At 59.4% G+C, this 23,415-nt stretch overlaps 2 protein-coding genes across 3 annotated transcripts; both read left to right on the forward strand.

Moving 5' to 3' along the window:
• The first annotated feature begins 787 nt into the window (after positions 1-787).
• Positions 788-7,350, forward strand: LOC309889096 (PDZ domain-containing protein GIPC1-like). The gene is given in 13 exon segments (XM_082781806.1): positions 788-933; positions 935-1,015; positions 1,017-1,048; positions 1,051-1,079; positions 1,081-1,170; positions 3,966-4,029; positions 4,032-4,150; positions 5,612-5,792; positions 6,634-6,651; positions 6,654-6,742; positions 6,833-6,914; positions 7,180-7,217; positions 7,219-7,350. Coding segments are annotated over 13 exon segments (1,038 nt in total). The 5' UTR covers positions 788-832; the 3' UTR covers positions 7,333-7,350.
• Positions 7,351-15,002: 7,652 nt separating this feature from the next.
• On the forward strand, positions 15,003-23,218 carry LOC309889095 (guanylate-binding protein 1-like). 2 transcript variants are annotated; one of them, XM_082781804.1, is made up of 17 exons: positions 15,003-15,104; positions 15,523-15,733; positions 15,835-15,962; positions 16,370-16,479; positions 16,759-16,976; positions 17,096-17,338; positions 17,609-17,883; positions 19,542-19,754; positions 19,880-19,982; positions 20,109-20,281; positions 20,440-20,524; positions 20,813-20,985; positions 21,144-21,228; positions 21,517-21,689; positions 21,848-21,932; positions 22,221-22,420; positions 22,579-23,218. In XM_082781804.1, the coding sequence occupies exons 2-17, from the start codon at positions 15,541-15,543 to the stop codon at positions 22,732-22,734; spliced, it is 2,613 nt and encodes an 870-aa protein (XP_082637930.1). In that variant the 5' UTR covers positions 15,003-15,104; positions 15,523-15,540; the 3' UTR covers positions 22,735-23,218. The 2 variants fall into 2 exon arrangements, with proteins under 2 accessions (XP_082637930.1, XP_082637931.1); XM_082781805.1 differs by having other exon boundaries at positions 15,031-15,104; positions 15,520-15,733.
• The last annotated feature ends 197 nt before the right edge of the window (positions 23,219-23,415 follow it).

Here is a 23,415-nt window from a genome sequence, read left to right on the forward strand (position 1 = left end):
GGGCGGCACCGGGCTGGGGGGGGGGAACCGAGGCCGGGGGGGGCGGAATTGGGCCGGGGGGGGCCTGGACCGGGCCGGGGGGGGCGGCGGGACCCGGCCCGGGGCTGTTTGGGGGGGGTCCCGGCCCCCCCCCCCCCCCCCCGCCGGTACCCGGCATTGGGGGGGGGCCCTGAGGTGGGGGGGGCTGGGGGGGGGATCCGGGCCTGGGGCTGCACGGGGGGGTCCTGGGGTGTTCCCCCCCCCCCCCCGTTGCCTCGGTTTGGGGGGGCTGGGAGGGTCCCTGGGGGGGGTTGGGGGGGGTCAGAGGGACCGTGGGGGGGGTCGCTGAGGGGTCGGGGGGTCCCTGAGGGGCTGGGGGGGGGCTGAAGGGTCGTGGGGGGGCCTTGGAGGGGGGTGAGGGCTCGAGGGGGGGGACCGAGGGGGTGGGGGGGGACTTTGAGGGGTCGTGGGGGAGGTTTTGGGGGTGGTCTGGGGGGTTGTGGGGGTCTCAGGGATTTTGAGAGGCTGGGGGGGGGGCTGAGGGGTCTGGGGGGGGTCCCATGGCAATGGAGGGGGTTTGGGGGGGTCTCAGGGGTCTGGGGATGTCCCTGGGGGGGGAGTGTGAGGGGTCTGGGGGGGTCCCAGGGAGGGTCTGGAGGGGTCTTTGGTGGGGGGGGGGGGGTTCTGTGTGTCCCCCCCCCCCAGCCCCGTTTCTCATTTCCCCCCTCCTTTGCAGCCCCGCCGCCAGCAGCCTCCGGGAGGGGGCGACCCCGGAGCCCCCCCCCCCCCCTCCCCCATCACCCACCAACCCCCCGGCGACCCCACGACCCCCCCCCACCCCCCCCACCCCCAAATGCCGCTGGGCCTGGGCCGCCGCAAGAAGCCCCCCCCGCTGGTGGAGAACGAGGAGGCGGCGGGGGGCCGGGGGGGGACCCCGGCGGAAACCCACGGCGGGGGGAGAAGGAGGAGGAGGAGGAGGAGGAGGAGGGGGAGGAGGGGGAGGGGGCGGGGGGGGGTTTGTTGGGGGTGACCCCCCCGGGGCTGCCGCCGCCCCCCCCGGCCCTGCGGCCCGCCTGGTGTTCCACACGCAGCTGGCGCACGGGCAGCCCCACCGGCCGCATCGAGGGCTTCAGCAACGTGCGAGAGCTCTACGGCAAGATCGCCGAGGCCTTCCGCATCCCCCCCGGAGAGGTGGGGGGCCGGGGGGGGCACCCATGGGTGCTGCCGGGGGTGTTGGGGATGAGGGCACTCCTGGGTGCTGCAGGGCAGTGGGGTTGGGGGATTGTCGGGGATAGGGGCACCCCTGGGTGCTGCAGGGAAGAGAGACGGTGGGGGTTGTCGGGGACAAGGGCACCCATGGGTGCTGCCGGGGGTGTTGGGGATGAGGGCACTCCTGGGTGCTGCTGCGGGGCAGTGGGGTTGGGGGATTGTCGGGGACAGGAGCATCCTTAGGTGCTGAGGGGTTGGGGGAGGTGTTGGTGATGAGGGCACCCTTGGGTGCTGCGGGGTTGGGGGGCGGTTGTCAGGGATGAGGGCACCCCTGGGTGCTGCAGGGCAGTGGGGTTGGGGGGTTGTCGGGGATAGGGGCACCCCTGGGTGCTGCAGGGAAGAGAGACGGTGGGGGTTGTCGGGGACAAGGGCACCCATGGGTGCTGCCGGGGGTGTTGGGGATGAGGACAGCCCTGGGTGCTGTGGGGCAGTGGGGTTGGGGGGTTGTCGGGGACAGGGGCATCCTTGGGTGCTGAGGGGTTGGGGGAGGTGTTGGTGATGAGGGCACCCTTGGGTGCTGCGGGGGTTGGGGGGCGGTTGTCAGGGATGAGGGCACCCCTGGGTGCTGCAGGGCAGTGGGGTTGGGGGGTTGTCAGGGATAGGGGCACCCCTGGGTGCTGCAGGGAAGAGAGACGGTGGGGGTTGTCGGGGACAAGGGCACCCATGGGTGCTTCCGGGGGGTGTTGAGGATGAGGACAGCCCTGGGTGCTGTGGGGCAGTGGGGTTGGGGGGTTGTTGGGGACAGGGGCACCCCTGGGTGCTGGGGGGTGTTGAGGATGAGGGCACCCTTGGGTGCTGCGGGGGTGGGGGGGTTGTTGGGGATGAGGGCACCCTTGGGTGCTGCGGGGGTGGGGGGGTTGTTGGGGATAAGGGAGGGAACCCCTGGGTGCTGCGGGGCAGTGGGGTTGGGGGGTTGTCGGGGACAGGGACATCCTTGGGCGCTGAGGGGTTGGGGGAGGTGTTGGGGATGAGGGCACCCTTGGGTGCTGCCGGGGGAGTGGGGGGGGTGTCGGGGATGAGGGTACCTCTGGGTGCTGCAGGTGCATGGGGGTTGTCAGGGCAAAGAGCACCCTTGGGTGCGATGAGACGGGAGAGCATCAGGGACAAGGGCACCCTTGGGTGCTGAGGGGTTGGGAGATTGTCAAGGATGAGGGCACCCTTGGGTGCTGCAGGGCAGAGAGATTGGGGGGGTTGTCGGAGACAGGGGCACCCCTGGGTGTTGAGGGGGTGTCTGGGACGAGGGCACCCTTGGGTGCTGCGGGGGTGGGGGGTGTAGGGATGAGGGCACCCCTGGGTGCTGTGGGGTGGGGTCTTGCTAGGGATGAGGGCACCTTTGGGTGCTGTTGGGGGGGGGAGGTTATGGGCCCAGGGGGTTCTTGGGGTGGTGTTGGGGATGAGGGCACCCCTGGGTGCTGGGCGGCTGGGGAGGTGTTGAGAATGAAGGCACCCCTGGGTGCTGCAGGGTCAGGAGGGTTGTCAGGGACGAGGGCACCTTTGGGTGCTGCAGGGCAGTGGGGTTGGGGGATTGTCGGGGACGGGGGCACCCCTGGGTGCTGGGGGGTGGGGGGGAGTGTTGGGGATGAGGGCACCCTTGGGTGCTGCAGGGCAGAGAGATTTGGGGGGGTTGTCAGGGATGAGGGCACCCTTGGGTGCTGTGGGATGGGGTGTGTCAGGGACAGGGGCACCCCTGGGTGCTGTGGGGTGGGCTCTTGTTAGGGATGAGGGCACCTTTGGGTGCTGTTTGGGGGGGGGGTATGGGCGCAGGGGGTTCTTGGGGGGGGGGAGTCGGGGACGAGGGCACCCCTGGGTGGGGGGGGGGTTGGGTGTAGAGAGGAAGGTTTGGGGCACGGCACCCCTGGGTGCTGGGGGGGGGGTTTGGGGATGGGGGTGGGCACCCTGTGGGTGTCCGGTGGGGGGGGGGGCAGGGCTGGGACAGCAGCGGGGGGGTCTCAGTGGGGATCCCCAGGGCAAGGGGCAGCACCGGGGGGGGTGGGGGTTTTGGGGGGGTCTCTGGGTTTTGGGGGGGTGTGTGTGGGTGTGTGGGGGGGTCTGTGGGGGTGGTGGGGTTTGTGGGGGGGGTGTGGGTTTGGGGGGTGTGTTTTGGGGGGGTGTGTGGGTTTGGGGTGGTCTGTGGGTGTGTGTGGGGGTCTGTGGGGGTGGGGGGGTTTGGGGGGGTCTGTGGGTGTGTGGGGGCTGTGTGGGTTTGGGGGGGTGTGTGGGGGGGTGTGTGGGTTTGGGGGGGTGTGGGTTTGGGAGGGGTCTGTGGGTGTGTGGGGGGGTGTGTGGGTTTGGGGGGGTTGTGGGGGTGTGTGGGTTTGGGGGGGGGTGTGTGGGTTTTGGGGGGGGGTCTGTGGGTGTGTGGGGGGGTGTGGGGTCTTTGGGGGGTCTGTGGGTTTGGGTGGGGTCTGTGGGCGTGTGTGGGGGGGTGTGGGCGTGTGTGGGGGGGTGTGGGCGTGTGTGGGGGGGTGTGTGGGTTTTGGGGGGGTTGTGTGGGTTTTGGGGGGGGTTCTGTGGGTTTTGGGGGGGGTGTGTTTTGGGGGGGGTGTGGGGGTTTTGGGGGGGTGTGTGGGGGTGTGTGGGGGGTTCTGTAGGTTTGGGGGGGGTGTGTGGGTTTGGGGGAGTCTCTGGGTTTTGGGGGGCTGTGTGGGTGTGTGGGGGGGGTGTGGGTGTGTGGGGGTGGGTGCGGGGGGGTCACGGTGGTGCCGCCCCCCCCCCAGGTGATGTTCTGCACGCTGAACACGCACAAGGTGGACATGGAGAAGCTGCTGGGGGGGCAGATCGGCTGGAGGACTTCATCTTCGCGCACACCAAGGGGCAGCGCAAGGAGGTCGAGGTGCTCAAGTCCGAGGAGGCGCTGGGGCTCACCATCACCGACAACGGCGCCGGATACGCCTTCATCAAGGTCGGGACCCCCCCCCGTGAGGATGGGACCCCCTCCCGAGGGGACAAGACCCCCCCCCGAGGGGACAGGACCCCACCCAGGGGATGGGACCCCCCAGGGCACCTCCGTGGGGACAGGATCCCCCTAAGCCACATGGGGATGGGGCTGAAGGGGTTGTGGGGATGGCCCCGAGGGTCTCGGGGGGGGATTCTGAGTGGGGAGACCCCCCCGAGGGGACAAGACCCCCCCCCCCCGAGGGACGGGATCCCCCCGGGGCACCTCCGTGGGGTCAGGATCCCCCTAAGCCACACGGGGATGGGGCTGAAGGGGGGTGCGGGATGGCCCCGAGGGTCTCGGGGGGGTGTTTTTGGGTGGGGGGCCCCCCTGCAAAGATGGGGACCCCCCCGGGACCCCTCCCTCGAGGGGACAGGAACCCCTCCCCCCAGGGGATGGGACCCCCCGGGATCCCCCAGCGGGGACAGGATCCCCCTAAGCCACACGGGGATGGGGCTGAGGGGGGTGCGGGGATGGCCCCGAGGGTCTCGGGGGGGGGTTCTGAGTGGGGGACCCCCCCGCAAAGATGGGGACCCCCCCCCGGGACCCCCCCATTGGGACAGGACCCCCACCCCGAGGGGACAGGACCCCCCTTGGGGGGGTGGGGTAGGGGGCACTGGGGACAGCCCTGAGTGTCAGGGGGGGGCACGGGGGTGTCCCTTGGTGCTGTGGGGGGACTTGGGGACCCCAAAATCCCCCTGGGGCCCTGTCGGGACTCGAGGGGACCCCAAACCCCAGCTTGGGTCACACGGGGACCCCAAAAGCCCCCTCAGGACCCCAACCCCCCCCCTCAGGACACACGGGGGGACCCCAAAACCCCCCTCGGGCCCTGTCAGGGCACATGTGGGGACCCCAAAACCCCTCAGGACCCATCTGGACACAAGGGGGGACCCCAAAGCCCCACGTGGGACCCCAAAACCCCCCTTGGACCACACGGGGGGACCCCCAAAAGCCCCCTTGGGACCCCAAAAGCCCTCTTAGGACACATGGGGGGGATCCCAAAAGCCCACTTGGTACCCCAAGACCCCCCCTTGGGCCCCACGGGGGGATCCCAAAAGCCCCCTCAGGACCCCAACTTCCCCCCAGGACACACGAGGGGACCCCAAAAGCCCCCTCGGGACCCCAAAAACCTCCTCAGGACACATGAGGGAACCCCAAAAGCCCTCTTGGGACCCCAAAAACCTCTTGAGCCACACGGGGGGACTCCCAAAAGCCCCCTTGGGACCCCACAACCCCCTCAGGACACATGAGGGGACCCCAAAACCCCCCTTGGGCCACACGGGGGGACCCCAAAACCCTCTCAGACCCCCTCTGGACGCACAGGGTCACCCCAAAACCCCCTCGAGCTCCACCTGGGGGGTTGCGGGGCCAGCCCCCGGTGTCTGGGGGGGGTCTCAGCCGATTTCTCTCCCCCCCCCCCCCCCCCAGCGCATCAAGGAGGGCAGCGTGATCGACCGCATCCCGGTGATCGGGGTCGGGGACATGATCGAGGCCATCGACGGGCGCAGCCTGGTGGGCGCGCGGCACTTCGAGGTGGCCAAGCTGCTGAAGGAGCTCCCCAAGGGGCGCCCCTTCGCCCTGCGCCTCACCGAGCCCCGAAAAGCCTTCGGTGAGCCCTTCACTGGGAGCACTGGGAGCACTGGGAGCCCCGCCACGCAGGGCGGAAGGGGGCCCTGCCCCGTGGGTTTGGGGTGAGGGGGCGGGGATGGGGCTGAGCTGAAGGTGGAGGGGGGCTGTAGCGCCCAGGGGACCCCAAAACTCAGGTAGGGGATTACAGGGGGTTATACAGCACCTAGGGGACCCCAAAAACTCCAAGGGGTCTTGTAGAGGGCTCTGTAGCACCCAGAGGATCCCAAAACCCCAGAGGGGGGCTTTTAGAGGGTTACGTAACACCCAGGGGACCCCAAAACTCAGGTAGGGACTTATAGAGGGTTAGATAGCACCCAGGGAACCCCAAAACCTAAGGGTGGTCTTATGGAGGGCTTGGTAGCACCCAGAGGATCCCAAAATCCAAGAGGGGGGGGGGCTTTTAGAGGGTTAAATAGCACCCAGGGGACCCCAAAACTCGGGGGGGGGGTCTTATAAAGGGTTACATAGCACCCAGGGAACCCCAAAACTCAAAGAGGAGCTTACGGAGGGTTACGTAGCCCCCAAGGGACCCCAAAACCATGAGGGGAGAACCCCAAAACCCTAAGGGGGGGTCTTATAGAGGATTACACGGCACCCAGGGGACCCCAAAACCCTAAGGGGGGACCCCCAAAACCCTAAGGGGGGCCAACGAAGGGACCCCACAAACCCGTCAGGAGCCGATTGGAGCAGGTCGTTGGCCCAAAACCCAAACTGCCCAGGGGTCCTCTAACTCGGGGTGTCACGGGGGACCCCCAAATCCTAACGAGGGGCACCCCGACCTTTTGGGGCCCCCGTTTTTTTCCTCTCCCCCCCTGTTTCAGACATGATCAGCCAGCGAGCGTCGGGGGCAGAGGCGGCGGCACCCAGCTGGGCACTGGCCGGGGCACCCTGCGGCTGCGTGCACGGGGTCCCGCCACCGTGGAGGAGCAGGTGGCCACCCTAGGGTGCTTTTTTGGGGTGGGGGGAACCCCAGCACCCCAATAATTCCCCCTGTTCCCCCCCACCCCCCTTCCCACGCAGCCCTCAGCCTTCGAGGAGCGAGCCATCGCCAAGGTGGACGACCTGCTGGAGAGCTACATGGGCATCCGCGACACCGAGCTGGGTGAGCCGGCACCCAAGGGTGCTGGGGGGGCGGGGGAGGCACCCAGGGGTGTGCCCGCACCTGGGGGTGCCTGGGGGGGCACACAGAGGTGCTGGAGGGGCACACGGGGGTGATGAGGGGGGCACCAAGGATACGGGGCCGCACGTGGGGCGCTCCCCTTTGGGCTGGGCCATCCTGGGTGTCCCATGGGTGCCCCCGGGGGGGGCCCTTGGGTGCCCTGGTGGTGTCCCTCGGGTGTCCCCTGACCGTCCCCGCGTCCCCGCAGCCGCCACCATGGTGGAGCTGGGCCGGGACGCCCGCGACCCCCGACGCGTTGGCGCAGGCGCTGGACTCGCAGCTCGGCGACTTCGCCTTCCCCGACGAGTTCGTCTTCGACGTCTGGGGGGCCATCGGCGACGCCAAGGTGGGGCGCTGCTGAGGGGGGGCTTCCCCCCCCCCCCCCCAAAAAAAAACAAACAAACAAACACAACACAACACCCACCGGAACCTTGGAACTGCGCCACCCCGCTCTGCTCCCCCCACTTCTCTTCTCTGGGACCCTCCCGAAGGACCTGGGTGCCCCCACCCCAATTCCCAACCTGCCCCCCCCCCCCCCCCACTTTTTAACCAGGATCCCTCCCCCCCCCTGCACACATCTGGAATCTTCACTACATGCTGGGACCCCCCCTGCTGGACCTGGGTGCCCCCCCCTCAATAATATCCCCCCCACTGCTCCACCATGGGCTTGAGGACCCCCCCAAATAAGTTTGGGTGCCCCCCAGTCCTGAATAGCGACCCCCCCCCCCCCAATAGCCTGGGACCTTCACATGGGGCTTGGGTGCCCCACTTTCAATGGGACCTCCCCCAGGTAGCCTGGGACCCCCCCTCAAGTAGCCTGGGACCCCCCCAAGTGGCCTTGAACCCCCCCCAAATGGTCTGGGACCCCCCCAGGAGTCTGGAGCCCCCCCCAAGCTGTCCAGGGACGTAAAACACTACCCCCCCCCCTTTACTTTGCCCCCCCCCCTTAACCACTACCAGGGGATTTTCCAGCCCCCCCCATCTCGGGGGGGCATCCCTCAGTGGTGCTCCCCCCCATGACACTAGTGTGCCCCCCCCCCAGGGTGAGCAATGAGGGTCCAGCCTCACCCCCCCTCTCGCCCCCAAAAGGGTTTTTATTTGGGGGGGGGGGGGGGCTGCAGACCGGAGCCACCCTGTGCCCCCCCCCCAATCAGGGTCTGTCCGTTCTGGTGCCAATCTGAGCCTGTCACACGCTGTCCCCCCCCCCAAAAAAAAAAGCGCTGTCCCCCCCTCACCATGCTGTCCCCCCCCCTCCAAAGCGCTGTGCCCCCCCCCCCAGACACCCGGGTCTGCCCGTGCCCCCCCCCATCGCACTGACTACCTCGGGGGGGGGTGGGGGGGCAGCACAACCCCCCCCCCCCTTGGTGGCTCTGTCCCCTGGAGGGGGCTGTGGGGGGGTGGGGGGGGGCGCTCACTGTGTCCCCTGGAGCTTTGGGGGGGGGTCATGGCCCCCCCCGGGGCCTATTTTTGTATTTTACATGTAAAGTGACTTTAACATAAAATAGGGAAAATAGGGAGAAATTGGGAGTGGTCGGTGCTTGTGGGTTTTTTTTTGGGGGGGGGGGGGGGGGGGGGGCGGGACGACGTTTGGGGGGGACATGGGGACAGTGGGGGAGGGTATGGGGGGGGCTCTGCTTGAGCCCAGCTGTGCTGGGGAGGGACCTGGGGGTCCTTGCGGGGGGGGGAGGCAGGGGGGAAGGGTGAGGGTTGGGGTCAGGGTCGCATTTGGGGTCAGGGTTGGGGTCAGGGTCATCCAGGTTTGGTTTGAAGCTGGTTTTGGGGCGTAGGGCTCTGTTTATGGCTTCCTTTAGGGTCGGGGCAGGTTTAGGGTTAGCGACGGGGTTGGGAATGGGGTTAGGGTTATTGGGGGGTTATTTTGGGGTTTGGTGTTTTCCGGGCTGGGTGCTGGGGTTGGTTCGGGGGCCCTTTACGCTTTAGGTTTGGGTTAGGACCGGCTTCTGGCTCCGGGTTCTCTCTCTTTGGGGTAGGGCTGGCTTTCGGGCGCAGTTTCGGAACGGGGTTGGGGCTCGGGTTGGCTTTTGGGGCCGGTCTCCTTCCCTCACCGTTCCCAGTGCTTTTCCCGGGGCTGGAGTTGGGCTTTTGGGGTTGAAACGGGCTCTGATGGGAGCTCGAAGCTTTGAGCAGCGGGACTGCCAGGCGAATTGTCCCAAACTGCCGTGAATTCAGGCTGAGTTTCTGGAAAATCTCAAAAAAAAAAAAAAAAAAAAAAAAAAAAAAAAAAGTGGTGGGGAAGAGGGGAGAGCTCGTTCTTTTCCCAAATCCCTGGATTTCGACGTCGAGCCGCCCCCTGCCCTGGGCAGCACCTCTGGAGGAGCTCTGCTTCTGTCATTTCCATGAGAAAAATAGCAATCAGCCTAAATACACAATTTTGCAGAAGTCTCAGACTCCGTCGGTCCCTTGGGGGAATCCGGCGGGCGACGCCAAGGTCCCAATTGGATCGAGGGGGCTGCGGGGAGGGCGGGGAGGGGGAACCCTCGGCCATTTGAGCCCAGGCTGCGGAAGGAGCGGGGAAGGGCCGAGTGCTGGAGGCCCTGAGTAATCCGGGGGTGGCAGCGACCTCGAAGAAAGAAGATATTTGGAGCAGAAACAGGGCCAGGATTTAGGGGCAGCACAAGATCGGATGTTTAGGCGGGGGAGAGAGCGTCAAAATAAGGCTGGAAGCGAGTTTGGGAGAAGGGCTTTTGGTGAGCAGGGAGCTTTTGGGGGAACTCGGGCACTGGCAAACCCCTGAATTACAAAATTACAGAATCCCAGAATAATTAGGTTTGGAAAAGCCCCCCGGGATCCTCTGGTCCTAAACCGTGTCCCCAGACACCACATCCAAGCTGCATTTTTAAGGAGAGCCCAGCGGGAGACATTGGCAAAGCCAGGGAGATGGGGAAAAAAACAAAAACAAAAACAAAAACAAAAAACAAAAAACAAAAAAAAAAAAAAAAAAGTGAGGCTGGGGAGAGGGGAGGATCGGTGGGGGGGTGGCAAAGCTCCCGGAGGGACAACTGCATTTGGGGTGGCCGCCGGTGGGACCCGTTAAGAGTTTCAGAAACCTCCGAGTTTGCTTCTGACTTTGACCTCCTGAGAGTTCTCTTCGGCTCCCTCTCGGCATCTGCACAAATGTACTCGTTAAAACAGAAGTCCTAATTAGCCATGACGCTGGCCATAATTGTCTTCAAGTCTTGCGTGGCCGAGCGGGGAAATACTGGGTGGAATGAATAAGGGAAGACTGCAGTGGCTGGCTAAGGAGAAATGGATCTCTGCCTTTTTCAGGTTTCTTTATTTTTCAGCTTAAAGAGTCAGCAATGCCAATAGTCCCTGATATCGATCCAGAAGGTATCCTACTGGAGTCTGCAGACAAGGAAGAGGGGAAAGGGAATGGAAAAGGAAAAGGAAAAGGAAAAGGAAAAGGAAAAGGAAAAGGAGGTTCCTCGCCATCAGAAAATGGATGGCCACTGAACCCCCTTTTCTCTTACCAGCCACCCAGGATTCAGATCTCAAATCTTTCTACTTTCAACTGTGGTCTGTAGCTGGGTGTTACAGCTCCTTTGCCTCATTTTCCCCCCCCCCCCCCTTTTTTTTTTTTTTTATTTTTGACATTTTGCCACATGTATCCAGCCCCCACTGTGACAAAAAAGCAATTTTTGTGTCAGGCCCAGCACCCCCCTAAGCACTCACTGCATGGCATTGTGCATGCTAATCCTCGCTCTGCCCCAATTTTTTAATCCCCGGGGGATTGGTGACGACGTTAAACAGCACTGGCCCAAGTGTTGATCGGTGACGGATAAGCTAGCACCAAAATAACCACGGGACGTGGTGCTGCTGATCGCATTTGGGCCTGAGGGTGCCGGCAATTTCCCACACACTCTATCTACCTATCTACCTATCTACCTATCTACCTATCTACCTATCTACCTATCTATCTATCTATCTATCTAATCTATTTAATCTATTTATATTTATCTTAATACCCTCTATCCATCCCTGTCTCACTGATTTGCTGAGAAATAAACCATGGGAGGTGGTGGCAGATGTCTTGCTATGGTCAAGGTTCACAACATCCCGCACCCCTTTGTGCGCATTGTGTCACAGCAGGTCGTTAGGAGTTCCCTTCCTTCATCTAATTAGATCATCTAATTGTCAGAATTAGATGATATTTGAGGTCTCATAACCCAAACCATGATTTTATGATTCTAGAGCCCCCCTGCCAAGGGCAGGGACACCTTCCCCTAGGCCAGGCTGCCCCCAGCCCCATCCAACTTGGCCTTGGGCTCCTCTGGGCAACACCCCAGTGCCTCAGCACCCTCATAAGAAATTATTTCTCCCTCAAATCTAATCTAAATCTGCCCTGTTTTGGTTTAAATCCCTTATTCCTTGTCCTACCACTACTCTCCCTGACAGAGTCCCTCTCCAGCCTTCCCGTAGCCCCCCTTGAGGAGAAGGCCGCCATCAGGCGCCCCCGGTATCTCCTCCAGAATTCACCGATCCCGTCCCAATTCAGCACGTGTCTTTAGTTCCTGCATCCACCTTCATGCTTGTCTGGAAGATGGGAACAACATCTCCGTTTTGCAGATTCGAGGAACCTCCTCGGTCTCTGGCCTTTCCACGATGGCCGAGGGCGCTGAGGGGCCACAGGCCTCGATGGCCTCCGCAGCCTCACGCGGGGCTTCCACCCACCCCAGTCCCCGCCTGTGGGTCCCGTTTAAGCTCGCTTTGGGGCTTCCAGAACTCGACGGGTGTATTTTGTAGAGGAGCTGGTTTCGTGCCATGGCCACGCTCATGGCTCCTGGCCGCAGGCTGACTTCCCCGCCTTGGCCATCGTGGGGCCTGGTGTGGGCCTAAAGATTGACGTTTTGGGCCCAGACCTGCCTGCTGACCTGGGCTGTTGGTTGAGCCTGGCTTCTGTCCCCAGTTCTGCCCTGCTCACCTCACTCGGGCACCGTGGGGCTTGCTCTTGGCCAGGGAGGCTACTGTGCTGTCGGCCGCTTTGCCCCCCTTGGCTCCCATCCCTTGGGGAAGAGACGGCCCTCCTCACTCCCTCACAGCTTACACAGCAAGGGGAGACGTGTCATGTTGTCATTCTGGCTTTTATTTTGTTTTACTAAACCTCCAGTGGTCTCCTTTGCAGTCTGTGATTATAACCCCGTAACAGATTTGAATGGGATTGAAGCCGGCACTCTGGAAAATCCCCCTGCCTTTGGCTTGTCGCACAGCTCTGACCAGAACTGTGAGAGAAACCGGAGCCTTGGCTCCTCGGTGTTGGGAAGGTGCTGCCAAAGCAGAAAATCGTGAATGTGTACATGGATGTGGAAGGTTAATCACCCCTCGTCGAGCACCAGCAACCTTTGCTGACAGCGCCTGCACCAGAGGTTGAACCCAAGTTGTCCTAGTCTGGCTTGAGAAGTTCTGCCTCACCTTCTGGAGGGGGGGCATGGGTGGTATCTGGATTTTCTATGCCTCTGTGGAGCACAAGTCCTATGAGGAGCGGCTGAGGGAACTGGGGTTGTTCAGTCTGGAGAAGGGGAGGCTCAGGGCAGAGCTCCTTGCTCTCTACAACTCCGTGAAAGGAAGCTGTGGGGAGCTGGGGAGTCGGTCTTCTCTCACAGGTAGCCAGGGATAGGACCAGAGGGAATGGCCTCAAGTTGTGCCAGGGGACGTTCCGGTGGCAAATGAGGAGACATTTCTTCTCAGAAAGAGCAGTCAGGCGTTGGGACGGGTTGCCCAGGGAGGTGGTGGAGTCGCCGTCCCTGGGGGTGTTCAAGGAGAGGTTGGACGTGGTGCCTGGGGACATGGTTTAGTGGGTGACATTGGTGGTAGGGGGACAGTTGGACCTTGGATCTCGGAGGGCTTTTCCAACCCTAATAATTCCATGATCCTATAGGCACTGCCTAGGCACTGCCAGTCATATGGTAAGGGGGAAGCCTCTCCTAGACATTGCTTTGTTAAAAACAAAACAAAACAAAACAAAACAACAGCAACAACAAAACAAAACAAAACAACAACAACAACAAAACAACAACAACAAAAATATGGCTGGATGTCCTGAGACTATCTGCAGTCACTGGGTGCCTTCTGCACTGCTCAGTGATGTTTCCTTCCTTCAGATCTCAAGGAAACACAAGGGGTTTTTTAATTTCTTTTTGAAGTGTTTGAGGATTCTGGCCAGAACAAGTGTATGGCTTTCACCTAGGGGCTGATGAAATGGAAAGAAAAACCCAAACTAAACTAAACCAAAAACAAACAACACAGCGAAACAACTTGCCAAACCCCAGTGGAGCACTGCATTTACCAGCTCCTCCTGGGAAAATGGCAGCTGCCTCCCTCGTTCGTGACAACACCCGTAATACCGTGGCAAAATGGGGCCAAGTGGGAATCTTGTGGAAAACCTGTTCTTCCATAAAATCCAGCAGATTTTACTCTGCTGTCAAATCAAAGCTCACGATGAGGAGACATTTCTGCTCCTCCAAGTACCGCTGCAGTGTCGCTCTGGAAAGTCCCTTGCAGCGGCTCTGCCTTGCAAAACAGCTCCATCTACTTGCAGCATCGTTTTATTATTCCTTTTATTTGTTTATTATCAACCTTCTTGTGACTGGGGGCTCCCAGGCCTCCAGAGGCCATCAAGAGAAAGGAGGGCGCTCACCATGGCCAGGACTGGCTGGAGGAGATGTGGGGAAAGGCAGAGCATGAAAGGAAGAAGAAAGCATTGGGCACACCCGAGAAACCAGTGAGGGAATGCACCAGCATCTTCTGACTCCTGGCAGAGGAAAGACCGGGGCACACCGCACCTCCCGGTGCCCCTCTGCACCTCGAAGCGATGCCCAAAGCTCTCCTAAGTCCTTAAGCCTTTTCAGAGAGACTTTTCAGCCTCTCGTGCTGCCCGAGCAGCCAGGAGGCTGCGGGTACACAAGAAGCTGTGAGGAGACACGGCAGAGCCAACCTGGCCAAAGGGATATCCCACGCCATGGGACGTCATTGTTATTATCCCTTCGTTTTCTGTCCTATTAAATGGTCTTTATCTCAACCCACAAGTTTTTAGCTTTGCTTTTTTAGCACCTAAGCGTGACTCTGGGTTAAGCCACAAGCTTTTACCTCCGTTTTTTATCACCTAAGTGAGATACTTGGGTGATTCCGGCTCAAACCACCCCAGTTGCCAAGAGTATTCGCATCCTACATCCCAACGCAGTGCAGTCGCAGCCAGCAGTAAGAGAAGTCACCCTATCCCAGCCAAAGGGTAAGGCAGAGGACGGTGCTCGTGACATCTGGTTGTAATAAATGGCTCAGTCTTCAAAATAGGACTATAATCAAAGTTTACAATTTATTAAAGGAATAGAGGTAAGCAAACAGCGCTGGGTGCGCCAGGAGTCTCTGCTCCACCAAGACGCACAGCAGTTACATCAAGCAGCTGATTTTTATGCTCCTAGGCTGATACATAGTCATTACTACTTCTAAAAAAACCAGGGTTATTATAATTAGTTTCTGGAATCCAAACCCTCCTACTGGAGCATGCGTATCAGTCTCCGGGGGTCCCTCTGGGGGTCTCTCGTGCTGAAGGCTCAAAGTCTTCCTCCCTCTTGTCCTTCTCCTTTGTCCAACTTGGCTGTATGTCAGAGACTTGTGCAACATCCCCTGCAAGCTTTGTCTTCTAGTTGTTCTTCAGCTCTCCCCGTCTCCTTCATCTCCTGGCCAGATAGCAGAGACTTGCATAGTGTCCCATGCAATAGTCATAATAGTTAGCAGTTATTCTGAACCCCCCCCAGACATCAGAGACTTAAAGGAAAAGCCTAGAAATACGCTTCCCTTCAAGCTCTCTATTGACACGAATTGCCAAAACATTCCTTTGCAAGACACAAGAATTATATACATTAACCACTCTGTTTTTCTTAGACTTGTGCTTATACAAGGGTATGTAAGACAGAAGGTCACATTCATCATACCATGCGGCCCTAGCATTGTTCCATACTGACACGAATCAGATGAACATATCTCACACGGTCAGTCTTCCGCTTCCTATTTTTCCTCCCCGTCATTTCCCGGAACAGGAAGAGAAGGGTTGGACCAAGGCAGGGGACACAAGGCAGCACCCAAGGTGTTTCAGAGCTCTGCAGGCCCGGGAAGCTGAAGGTGAGTCCCATCCCCATCCCTCATCCCCAGCCCCACGCAGGCAGCTATGGGCAGGGGGCACAGGAAAGGGATCCCACGGACCCCAGCGAGCCGAAGAGCTCCCTGCCGGGGGGAGGACAGAGAGGTGCGGAGGTTGGCTCCGTCTTTGCTCTGGGATGGAGCAAAGGGAACGGGGGGGCTGGGAGCCTGTGTGCGACCCCCTAGTACCTGCCCCAGGCTCGGACCCTGTGGGGGGATCGGGCACGGTGCAGATCTTCATGAGATCCCCGAAGCTTCAGCCTGGAGGGGGTAAAAAGAGGAGGTACGCAGGGAGGAAGCTAGGGCATCCTTTCTGCTTTGTTTGGGGAAATGAAGTCGGGTGACGATGTTCCTGGGGCGGGGTGCCCCCGCCTTGCTAAGCAGCCCGTCTCCCCAGCAGGCTGCGCGGCTGTGAGCAATGGCATCCAAAATCCAGAAGCCGGAGCCCGTCTGCCTAATCAAGAACAAGAAGGGGAAGGGGCTCGTGGTGCAGCCGGGGGCCCTGCAGCTGCTGTCAGAGATCACGCAGCCCATGGTGGTGGTGGCCATCGCCGGGCCGTACCGCAGCGGCAAGTCCTACCTCCTGAACAGGCTGGCTGGGCAGAGGAGAGGTAAGGGAAGGGGATGAGATGTGCACATCCCCTGGGCTGGCCGAGGTGCTCGGCTTCTCCTGCTCGGTATTTCACGCTGCTGAGGCTCTTTGCACCCCCAGGTTTCTCCCTGGGCTCCAGCGTGCGGGCGCACACCAAAGGAATCTGGATATGGTGCGTGCCTCACCCCTGCAAACCTGGATACGCGCTGGTGCTGCTGGACACCGAGGGGCTGGGAGACACTGAGAAGGTGGGGGAGAAGCGGGGACTTCCCTCGCGCCTGGGCTTTCTGGGTTTAGTCCCTTCCAGGAAGGAGCCTCTGCTGGAACCGGAGCTGAAGCCGTGGGGCAGAAAGCCCGGGGAGTGAGGAGAGGGCTGGCGGGGTGAACGAGCTGCCAAATTCTTCTGCTTCCCTGGCAAATGGCATCCGAGCAGGACTGGGGAGCTCCGGGAACATGTTGTGGGAGCCTGAGAGTGAAAGAGCTGAGGATAAAGAGATGTGGGAAGCCCTGGAGATGCTGTGGGGTCTCCCCAGGGGATGGTTTTGCCATGGGATGCTGGCTGGCAGCACTCGGGGTCCGGGCATTCGGGGTCGTGCCTGAAGGGGTCTTGCATGGGGCTGCTGGATAAGGTGAGAACCTGGGGTCGTTGTTCCAGGGCGACACCGAGAACGACACGTGGATCTTCGTGCTGGCCGTGCTGCTCTCCAGCACCCTGATCTACAACAGCAAGGGCACCATTGACCAGCAGGCCATGGACAACCTGCAGTATCCTTTGTGGGCGCACACGGGGTGCCCCCTGCTCCCTGCCTGGGGCCCACGGGGATCCCATACCCCAGTTCCTTGTGTGGGGAGAGGAAACCTCCCAGTGGTGCCCAGGGACCTGCTCGGTATCCCCGGGGCTTTTCTCCCTCTTCCTGGTGGCACCGGGCTGGCCTCTGTCCCCCAAAAGGCTCCACCAGTGCCCACAAAGTGCCAAGTGTTCATGGGCCGGGGGTGCCCCTGTGTTCAGAGCTGAGGTCCCCACTTCCTTAGCCGGCTCCCCAGCTATGTGCTGAAGCTGTCAGAGTGTGTCCAGGTGAAAACAGCACCCAAGGAGGCAGGAGCTGTGCAGGCAGGAGAAGAGCAGCCGGGTTCGGACAGACGAGCCCTGTTCTTCCCAACCTTCATCTGGGCTGTCCGGGATTTCACGCTGCAGCTGGAGGTGGACGGGAAGGAAATCTCCGAGGACGAATACCTGGAGAACGCGTTGAAGTTGAAGGATGGTAGGGGAGCGGTGCCGTGCCGCTGGATGCATACGTGTACAGCCCCAGACACGGCTGCGGTGGAAGGCACCGCGAGGCTGAGCCCTGGGGGCTTTTTCTGACCCCTTGTTGCCCCACAGGGAGCAGCCAGGAGGCCCAGAGCTACAACCGGCTGCGGGAATGCATCCGCCAGCTCTTCCCGGAGCGCAAGTGCTTCGTTTTCGACCAGCCAGCCAGGAAGAAGGACCTGCCCCGCTTGGAGGAGCTCCCGGACAACATGCTCGACCCTGAATTCCAGCAGCAGGAGGAGCGCTTCTGCAGCTACATCGGGCAGAATTGTCCCCCCAAGACCATCCCTGGTGGCCACGAGATAACGGGGAGCAGTGAGTACCGGTGTCCCGAGGGTCCAAGCTCTTGGGACTGTGTCGGGACCAGGCTCAGATGCAGAGCAAAAGGCTGCTGGGGGGGGCACAGATGCGTTTTTGTGCCAGCTGTGGCACTTACCTCTGGGTTTGGAGCTCCTAGGTGTCGCGTGTGGCTGGGAAAGAGCTAGAAAAAGAAGGTCGGGGCCGTGAGGGGCCCCTGGCAGTGGGGTTAGGGCAGGACCCCGGTCGTTTTGGTCGGGCTGCAGATCCGTCACCCCTCCCCGGCAGGGCTGGGGACCCTGGTGGTGAGCTACGTGGAGGCCATCCAGAGAGGGGCTGTGCCGTGCCTGGAGAGCGCGGTGCTGGCGCTGGCAGAGATCGAAAACTCGGCGGCGCTGAAGGAGGCCGTGGCCTTGTACCAGAGTCAGATGGAGCAGGGGCTGCCCACGGAGACCACCCAGGAGCTGCTGGAGCTGCACGCGCGGTGTGAGGAGGAGGCGAAGCGGCTCTTCACGGCACGGGCCTTCGAGGAGAGCAGGGAGCGGTTCCAGGCAGAGCTCACGGTAGGTGATGCCCCCCGGGGACACCGTCACCCCTAGCCTGGGGGGAGCAGTGTGGTCCCTGCTGGCCAGGCCAGTGCCGTGCCCTCTAATCATAGAAACATTAGGGTAGGAGAAGACCTCCAGGGTCATCTGGTCCAACCGTCCCCCTACCACCGATGTCACCCACTGAACCACGTCCCCAAGCACCACGTCCAACATTTCTTGATGTCCTTCTGGTAGTGAGGGGCCCAAAACTGAACCCAGCACTTGAGGTGCAGGAGCAGGGGACGATCACCTCCCTGGTCCTGCTGGCCGCACTATCCCTGAGGCAAGCCAGGATGCCGTTGGCCTTCTTGGCCCCCTGGGCACACTGCTGGCTCATTTTCAGGCGAGCATCCACCAACACCCCCAATCCTTTTCCTCTGCAGAGCTTTGCAGCCACTCTGCCCCCAAACCTGTAGTGTCTCTGCCCCCAGACGCGTAGCCTTGCATGGGGTTGTTGTGCCCCAAGTGCAGGACCTGGCACTTGGCCTTGTTGAACCTCATCCCTTGGCCTCTGCCCATCGATCCAACCTGCCCAGGTCCCCCTGCAGGGCCTTCCTATCCTCCAGCAGATCGACACTTCCCCCAGCTTGGTGTCACCTGCAAACTTACTCAGTTCCCTCATCCAAGCCTTCCATGGAGATATTAACGAGGATGGGCCCAACACCGACCCCTGGGGAACACCACTGGTGACCGGTCACCAGCTGCATGGTCACACATCAAGACCTGCTCCGTCCCCTTCCCTGGCACCGAGCTCAGGCTGACAGGCCTGTAGGTCCCCGGCTCCTCCTTACGACCCTCTTTATAGACGGGTGTCCCGTTAGCACGTCTCCAGGGCCCTCCCCAGATGACCATGACCGCTGATAGATGATGGAAAGCAGCCCAGCAATCCCACCGCCAGCTCCCTCAGCACCCTCGGGTGGATCCCATCTGGCCCCATGGACTTGGCCAGGCGGAGCAGCAGGTCCCCAGCCTGAAGTGTGGGGGGGTTCTTCTGCCCCCGCCCCAGACTTCCAGGTCGGGAGGCTGAATACCCCGAGGATAAGAGGTCTGGCTAGTAAAGGAGGCGTTAAGAACCTCAGCAGTCACATTGCCCCCTGCTTCCAGTAAAGAATGGAGATTCTCCTCGGCCTGCCTCTTGCCATTAGTAGATTCATACAAAGATTTTTTATAAACTATATTCATAAAAACACTTTTGGGCTTTGGGTTCTTTACTAATGGCTGGTTTTAGAAGACACCAAGCCTGACAGTAATACGCAGGAAAGGTTTATCTCACGGGGGTTCTGGCTGTTGCGACGGGAGTTAGCTTCCCTGTCTGCAGCCCATGGGGGCTTCACCTCCCCGCTGATCACCCCACAGGCTGCAGAGCCCCGTTTCCCTGCCAGCCTGGCTTTATTCTCACACACGGAACTGTAGGGCTTGGAAGGGACCTCGAGAATCAAAGCAGGTTCCCTAGGGCAGGTTGCCCAGGTAGGCATCCAGATAAATCTCGAATATCTCCATGGGGAAGAAAACTCCACAGCCTCCCTGGGAAGCCCGTTCCAGTGCTCAACAGGCATTTTTTTTTTTGCCTGGTTGAGAGAGGTGGAAGCCACTCAACCTGGGCTGAAGCCTTCCCTCTGTGTCCTTCTGCACAGGTCCAGTTAGAGGCACTTAAGGAACATTTCTGGATGCGGAACGAGCGGGTATCCCACGAGAAGTGCACGGCCGCCCTCCAGGAGCTCTTCCAGGACTTGGACAGACGGATCAATGACGGGGTCTACTTCATGTTGGGGGGCTACCAGCTCTTCCAAAGAGATCAGCAGGCACTGGTGGAGCAATACAGGAAACTGCCTGGCAAGGGGGTGAAGGTAGGAACATGAACAGCTCCGAGGCGAGGGCAGAGGCTCCACGTCCCACCGCCCCCTCCCAAAAAACCACTCGCCTGGAGCTGCTGCTTCACCCCTTGACTCCTGCCCTCCCCATGTCCCTGCAGGCGGATGCTGCGCTGCAGGATTTCCTCCAGAAGAGAGAGTCTATGGCCAGAACCATCCTCAAAGTCGACCATGAGCTGACCGAGAAGGAAGAGCAGATAGAAAGTAATTTTGGGGCTGGAGAAATGCCACTGCCTGGAGAGGGACTGGCACGGCACGGAGGGACAGTACTCCTTGGGGGCCTGGGGCTCATCTCCTGCCTTTGAGCCATCTTTGCTTCTCTCTCAACAGATCTGAAAGCCCAGTATGAGAGAGCTGAGCAGGAGAGGGAGGCTGAGAGGAAGAGGCTGGATGAGACGGAGGTCGAAAACCAAAAGACGTTGTTGAAGTTACTCAACGATATGAAGGCTCGTCAGAGAAAGAAGCGGGAGGAGAAAGAGAATAAAAACGACCATCAATCAAAGGTACCATGGCAGAGAGGATGTACCCAGAGCTGTGGCTGGCAGGCAGGAATGGTGATGGGGGCTCGCCTGGCTCCCTCCCATTGCTTCTTGGCTCCCTTGCACTGCAGACACCATGCAGGAAGGCTTTGGGCTTGCTGACAACCCGACTATTTTCACAGGACCAGGACAAGAAGTCCACAAGTGGCTCCGAGAAGAAGAGCAACCCTGAGGATCAGCAAAATTCCAAGCCCGGTGGCAAATCCGGTGATGGCCCCAGATAAAATATGTGGTTTGAGCTTTTGGAAATAATGTTGAAGGCTTTTTTCAAATGTTTCTCTCTCTGGTTTAATTTATGAGATCATGATGTCTTTCTTTAGAAGCCGTACAGAAACAAAGTAAGAGAGCTGTGTAGCGAGCAGATAGAAAGTAATTTTGGGGCTGGAGAAATGCCACTGCCTGGAGAGGGACTGGCACGGCACGGAGGGACAGTACTCCTTGGGGGCCTGGGGCTCATCTCCTGCCTTTGAGACATCTTTGCTTCTCTCTCAACAGATCTGAAAGCCCAGTACGAGAGAGCTGAGCAGGAGAGGGAGGCTGAGAGGAAGAGGCTGGATGAGACGGAGGTAGAAAACCAAAAGACGTTGTTGAAGTTACTCAACGATATGAAGGCTCGTCAGAGAAAGAAGCAGGAGGAGAAAGAGAATAAAAACGACCATCAATCAAAGGTACCATGGCAGAGAGGATGTACCCAGAGCTGTGGCTGGCAGGCAGGAATGGTGATGGGGGCTCGCCTGGCTCCCTCCCATTGCTTCTTGGCTCCCTTGCACTGCAGACACCATGCAGGAAGGCTTTGGGCTTGCTGACAACCCGACTATTTTCACAGGACCAGGACAAGAAGTCCACAAGTGGCTCCGAGAAGAAGAGCAACCCTGAGGATCAGCAAAATTCCAAGCCCGGTGGCAAATCCGGTGATGGCCCCAGATAAAATATGTGGTTTGAGCTTTTGGAAATAATGTTGAAGGCTTTTTTCAAATGTTTCTCTCTCTGGTTTAATTTATGAGATCATGATGTCTTTCTTTAGAAGCCGTACAGAAACAAAGTAAGAGAGCTGTGTAGCGAGCAGATAGAAAGTAATTTTGGGGCTGGAGAAATGCCACTGCCTGGAGAGGGACTGGCACGGCACGGAGGGACAGTACTCCTTGGGGGCCTGGGGCTCATCTCCTGCTTTTGAGACATCTTTGCTTCTCTCTCAATAGATCTGAAAGCCCAGTACGAGAGAGCTGAGCAGGAGAGGGAGGCTGAGAGGAAGAGGCTGGATGAGACGGAGGTCGAAAACCAAAAGACGTTGTTGAAGTTACTCAACGATATGAAGGCTCGTCAGAGAAAGAAGCGGGAGGAGAAAGAGAATAAAAACGACCATCAATCAAAGGTACCATGGCAGAGAGGATGTACCCAGAGCTGTGGCTGGCAGGCAGGAATGGTGATGGGGGCTCGCCTGGCTCCCTCCCATTGCTTCTTGGCTCCCTTGCACTGCAGACACCATGCAGGAAGGCTTTGGGCTTGCTGACAACCCGACTATTTTCACAGGACCAGGACAAGAAGTCCACAAGTGGCTCCGAGAAGAAGAGCAACCCTGAGGATCAGCAAAATTCCAAGCCCGGTGGCAAATCCGGTGATGGCCCCAGATAAAATATGTGGTTTGAGCTTTTGGAAATAATGTTGAAGGCTTTTTTCAAATGTTTCTCTCTCTGGTTTAATTTATGAGATCATGATGTCTTTCTTTAGAAGCCGTACAGAAACAAAGTAAGAGAGCTGTGTAGCGAGCAGATAGAAAGTAATTTTGGGGCTGGAGAAATGCCACTGCCTGGAGAGGGACTGGCACGGCACGGAGGGACAGTACTCCTTGGGGGCCTGGGGCTCATCTCCTGCCTTTGAGACATCTTTGCTTCTCTCTCAATAGATCTGAAAGCCCAGTACGAGAGAGCTGAGCAGGAGAGGGAGGCTGAGAGGAAGAGGCTGGTTCAGAGGAAGATCAAACACCTAGAGACGTTGTTGAAGTTACTCAGCGATATGGAGGAGCATGAGTCATTCAGAGATGGAAAGCCTCATCAGAGAAAGAAGCGGGAGGAGAAAGAGAATGAAAACGACCATCAATCAAAGGTACCATGGCAGAGAGGATGTACCCAGAGCTGTGGCTGGCAGGCAGGAATGGTGATGGGGGCTCGCCTGGCTCCCTCCCATTGCTTCTTGGCTCCCTTGCACTGCAGACACCATGCAGGAAGGCTTTGGGCTTGCTGACAACCCGACTATTTTCACAGGACCAGGACAAGAAGTCCACAAGTGGCTCCGAGAAGAAGAGCAACCCTGAGGATCAGCAAAATTCCAAGCCCGGTGGCAAATCTGGTGATGGCCCCAGATACAATATGTGGTTTGAGCTTTTGGAAAAAATGTTGAAGGCTTTTTTCAAATGGTAACCTCTCTGGTTTAATTTATGAGATCGTGATGGCTTTCTTTAGAAGCCGTACAGAAACAAAGAGAGATGTGTAGCGTGCTTCTTGATACCAAGTACAATTCTGCTAAACTCTGCAAGTCCTTGCTGCAAAGGACAGGGTGTGGCAGTGACCTCTGTGGTCGCTGCCATTGCACCAGCTAGTGCTTTCATGCTTTCACGTAGTTGGAAATGAAACTAATTGTCTGGGGAGCGTAATCTTAGGGGCGCGGGGTGGGTTCGCTGATCAGCTCGTAGCTGGGAGATTCTGCTCCTTTGCCATTGCTCAGAAAGTACACCCAAGGGTCAGCACTGGCTCTGACAACATTGACCTTTCTTCATCTTTCATTACGGGTGTGTATTGCTTTCAAAAAGACAAAATAATGCAATAATAAAGTAATGCAATAATAAAGTAATGCAATAATAAAATAATGCAAAAGCAATGCAAAAATAATAAAAATAAAAATAAAAATTAATAAAAATAAGATAATAATAATACAAAATCCTCCAACCTGGGTTTCAGCACGTGGCCATTACTGAGAGCTGCCAATGGTATTTTGGGTCTGCCTAAGGGAGGCTGGCTCTTAATTATGCCCACTGCAACCAACTAGCAAGGGGTGCGGACATCACCGCCCTTGGGTGGGTTAATGTGCACCTCTGGAGCTAA

The sequence above is a fragment of the Aythya marila genome, assembly GCF_965140915.1.
Source record: "Aythya marila genome assembly, chromosome: 32".
NCBI classification, from domain to species: Eukaryota; Metazoa; Chordata; class Aves; order Anseriformes; family Anatidae; genus Aythya; species Aythya marila.

What these genes read in the sequence shown, in the direction of transcription:
- LOC309889095 (XM_082781804.1), top strand. Translation starts at nt 15,541, where the DNA reads ATGGCATCCAAAATCCAGAAGCCGGAGCCCGTCTGCCTAATCAAGAAC. An exon ending in CAGGCCATGGACAACCTGCA is followed by an intron (nt 16,480 to 16,758) that starts GTATCCTTTGTG and finishes CCGGCTCCCCAG; the next exon opens with CTATGTGCTGAAGCTGTCAG. An exon ending in AAAACGACCATCAATCAAAG is followed by an intron (nt 20,282 to 20,439) that starts GTACCATGGCAG and finishes CTATTTTCACAG; the next exon opens with GACCAGGACAAGAAGTCCAC.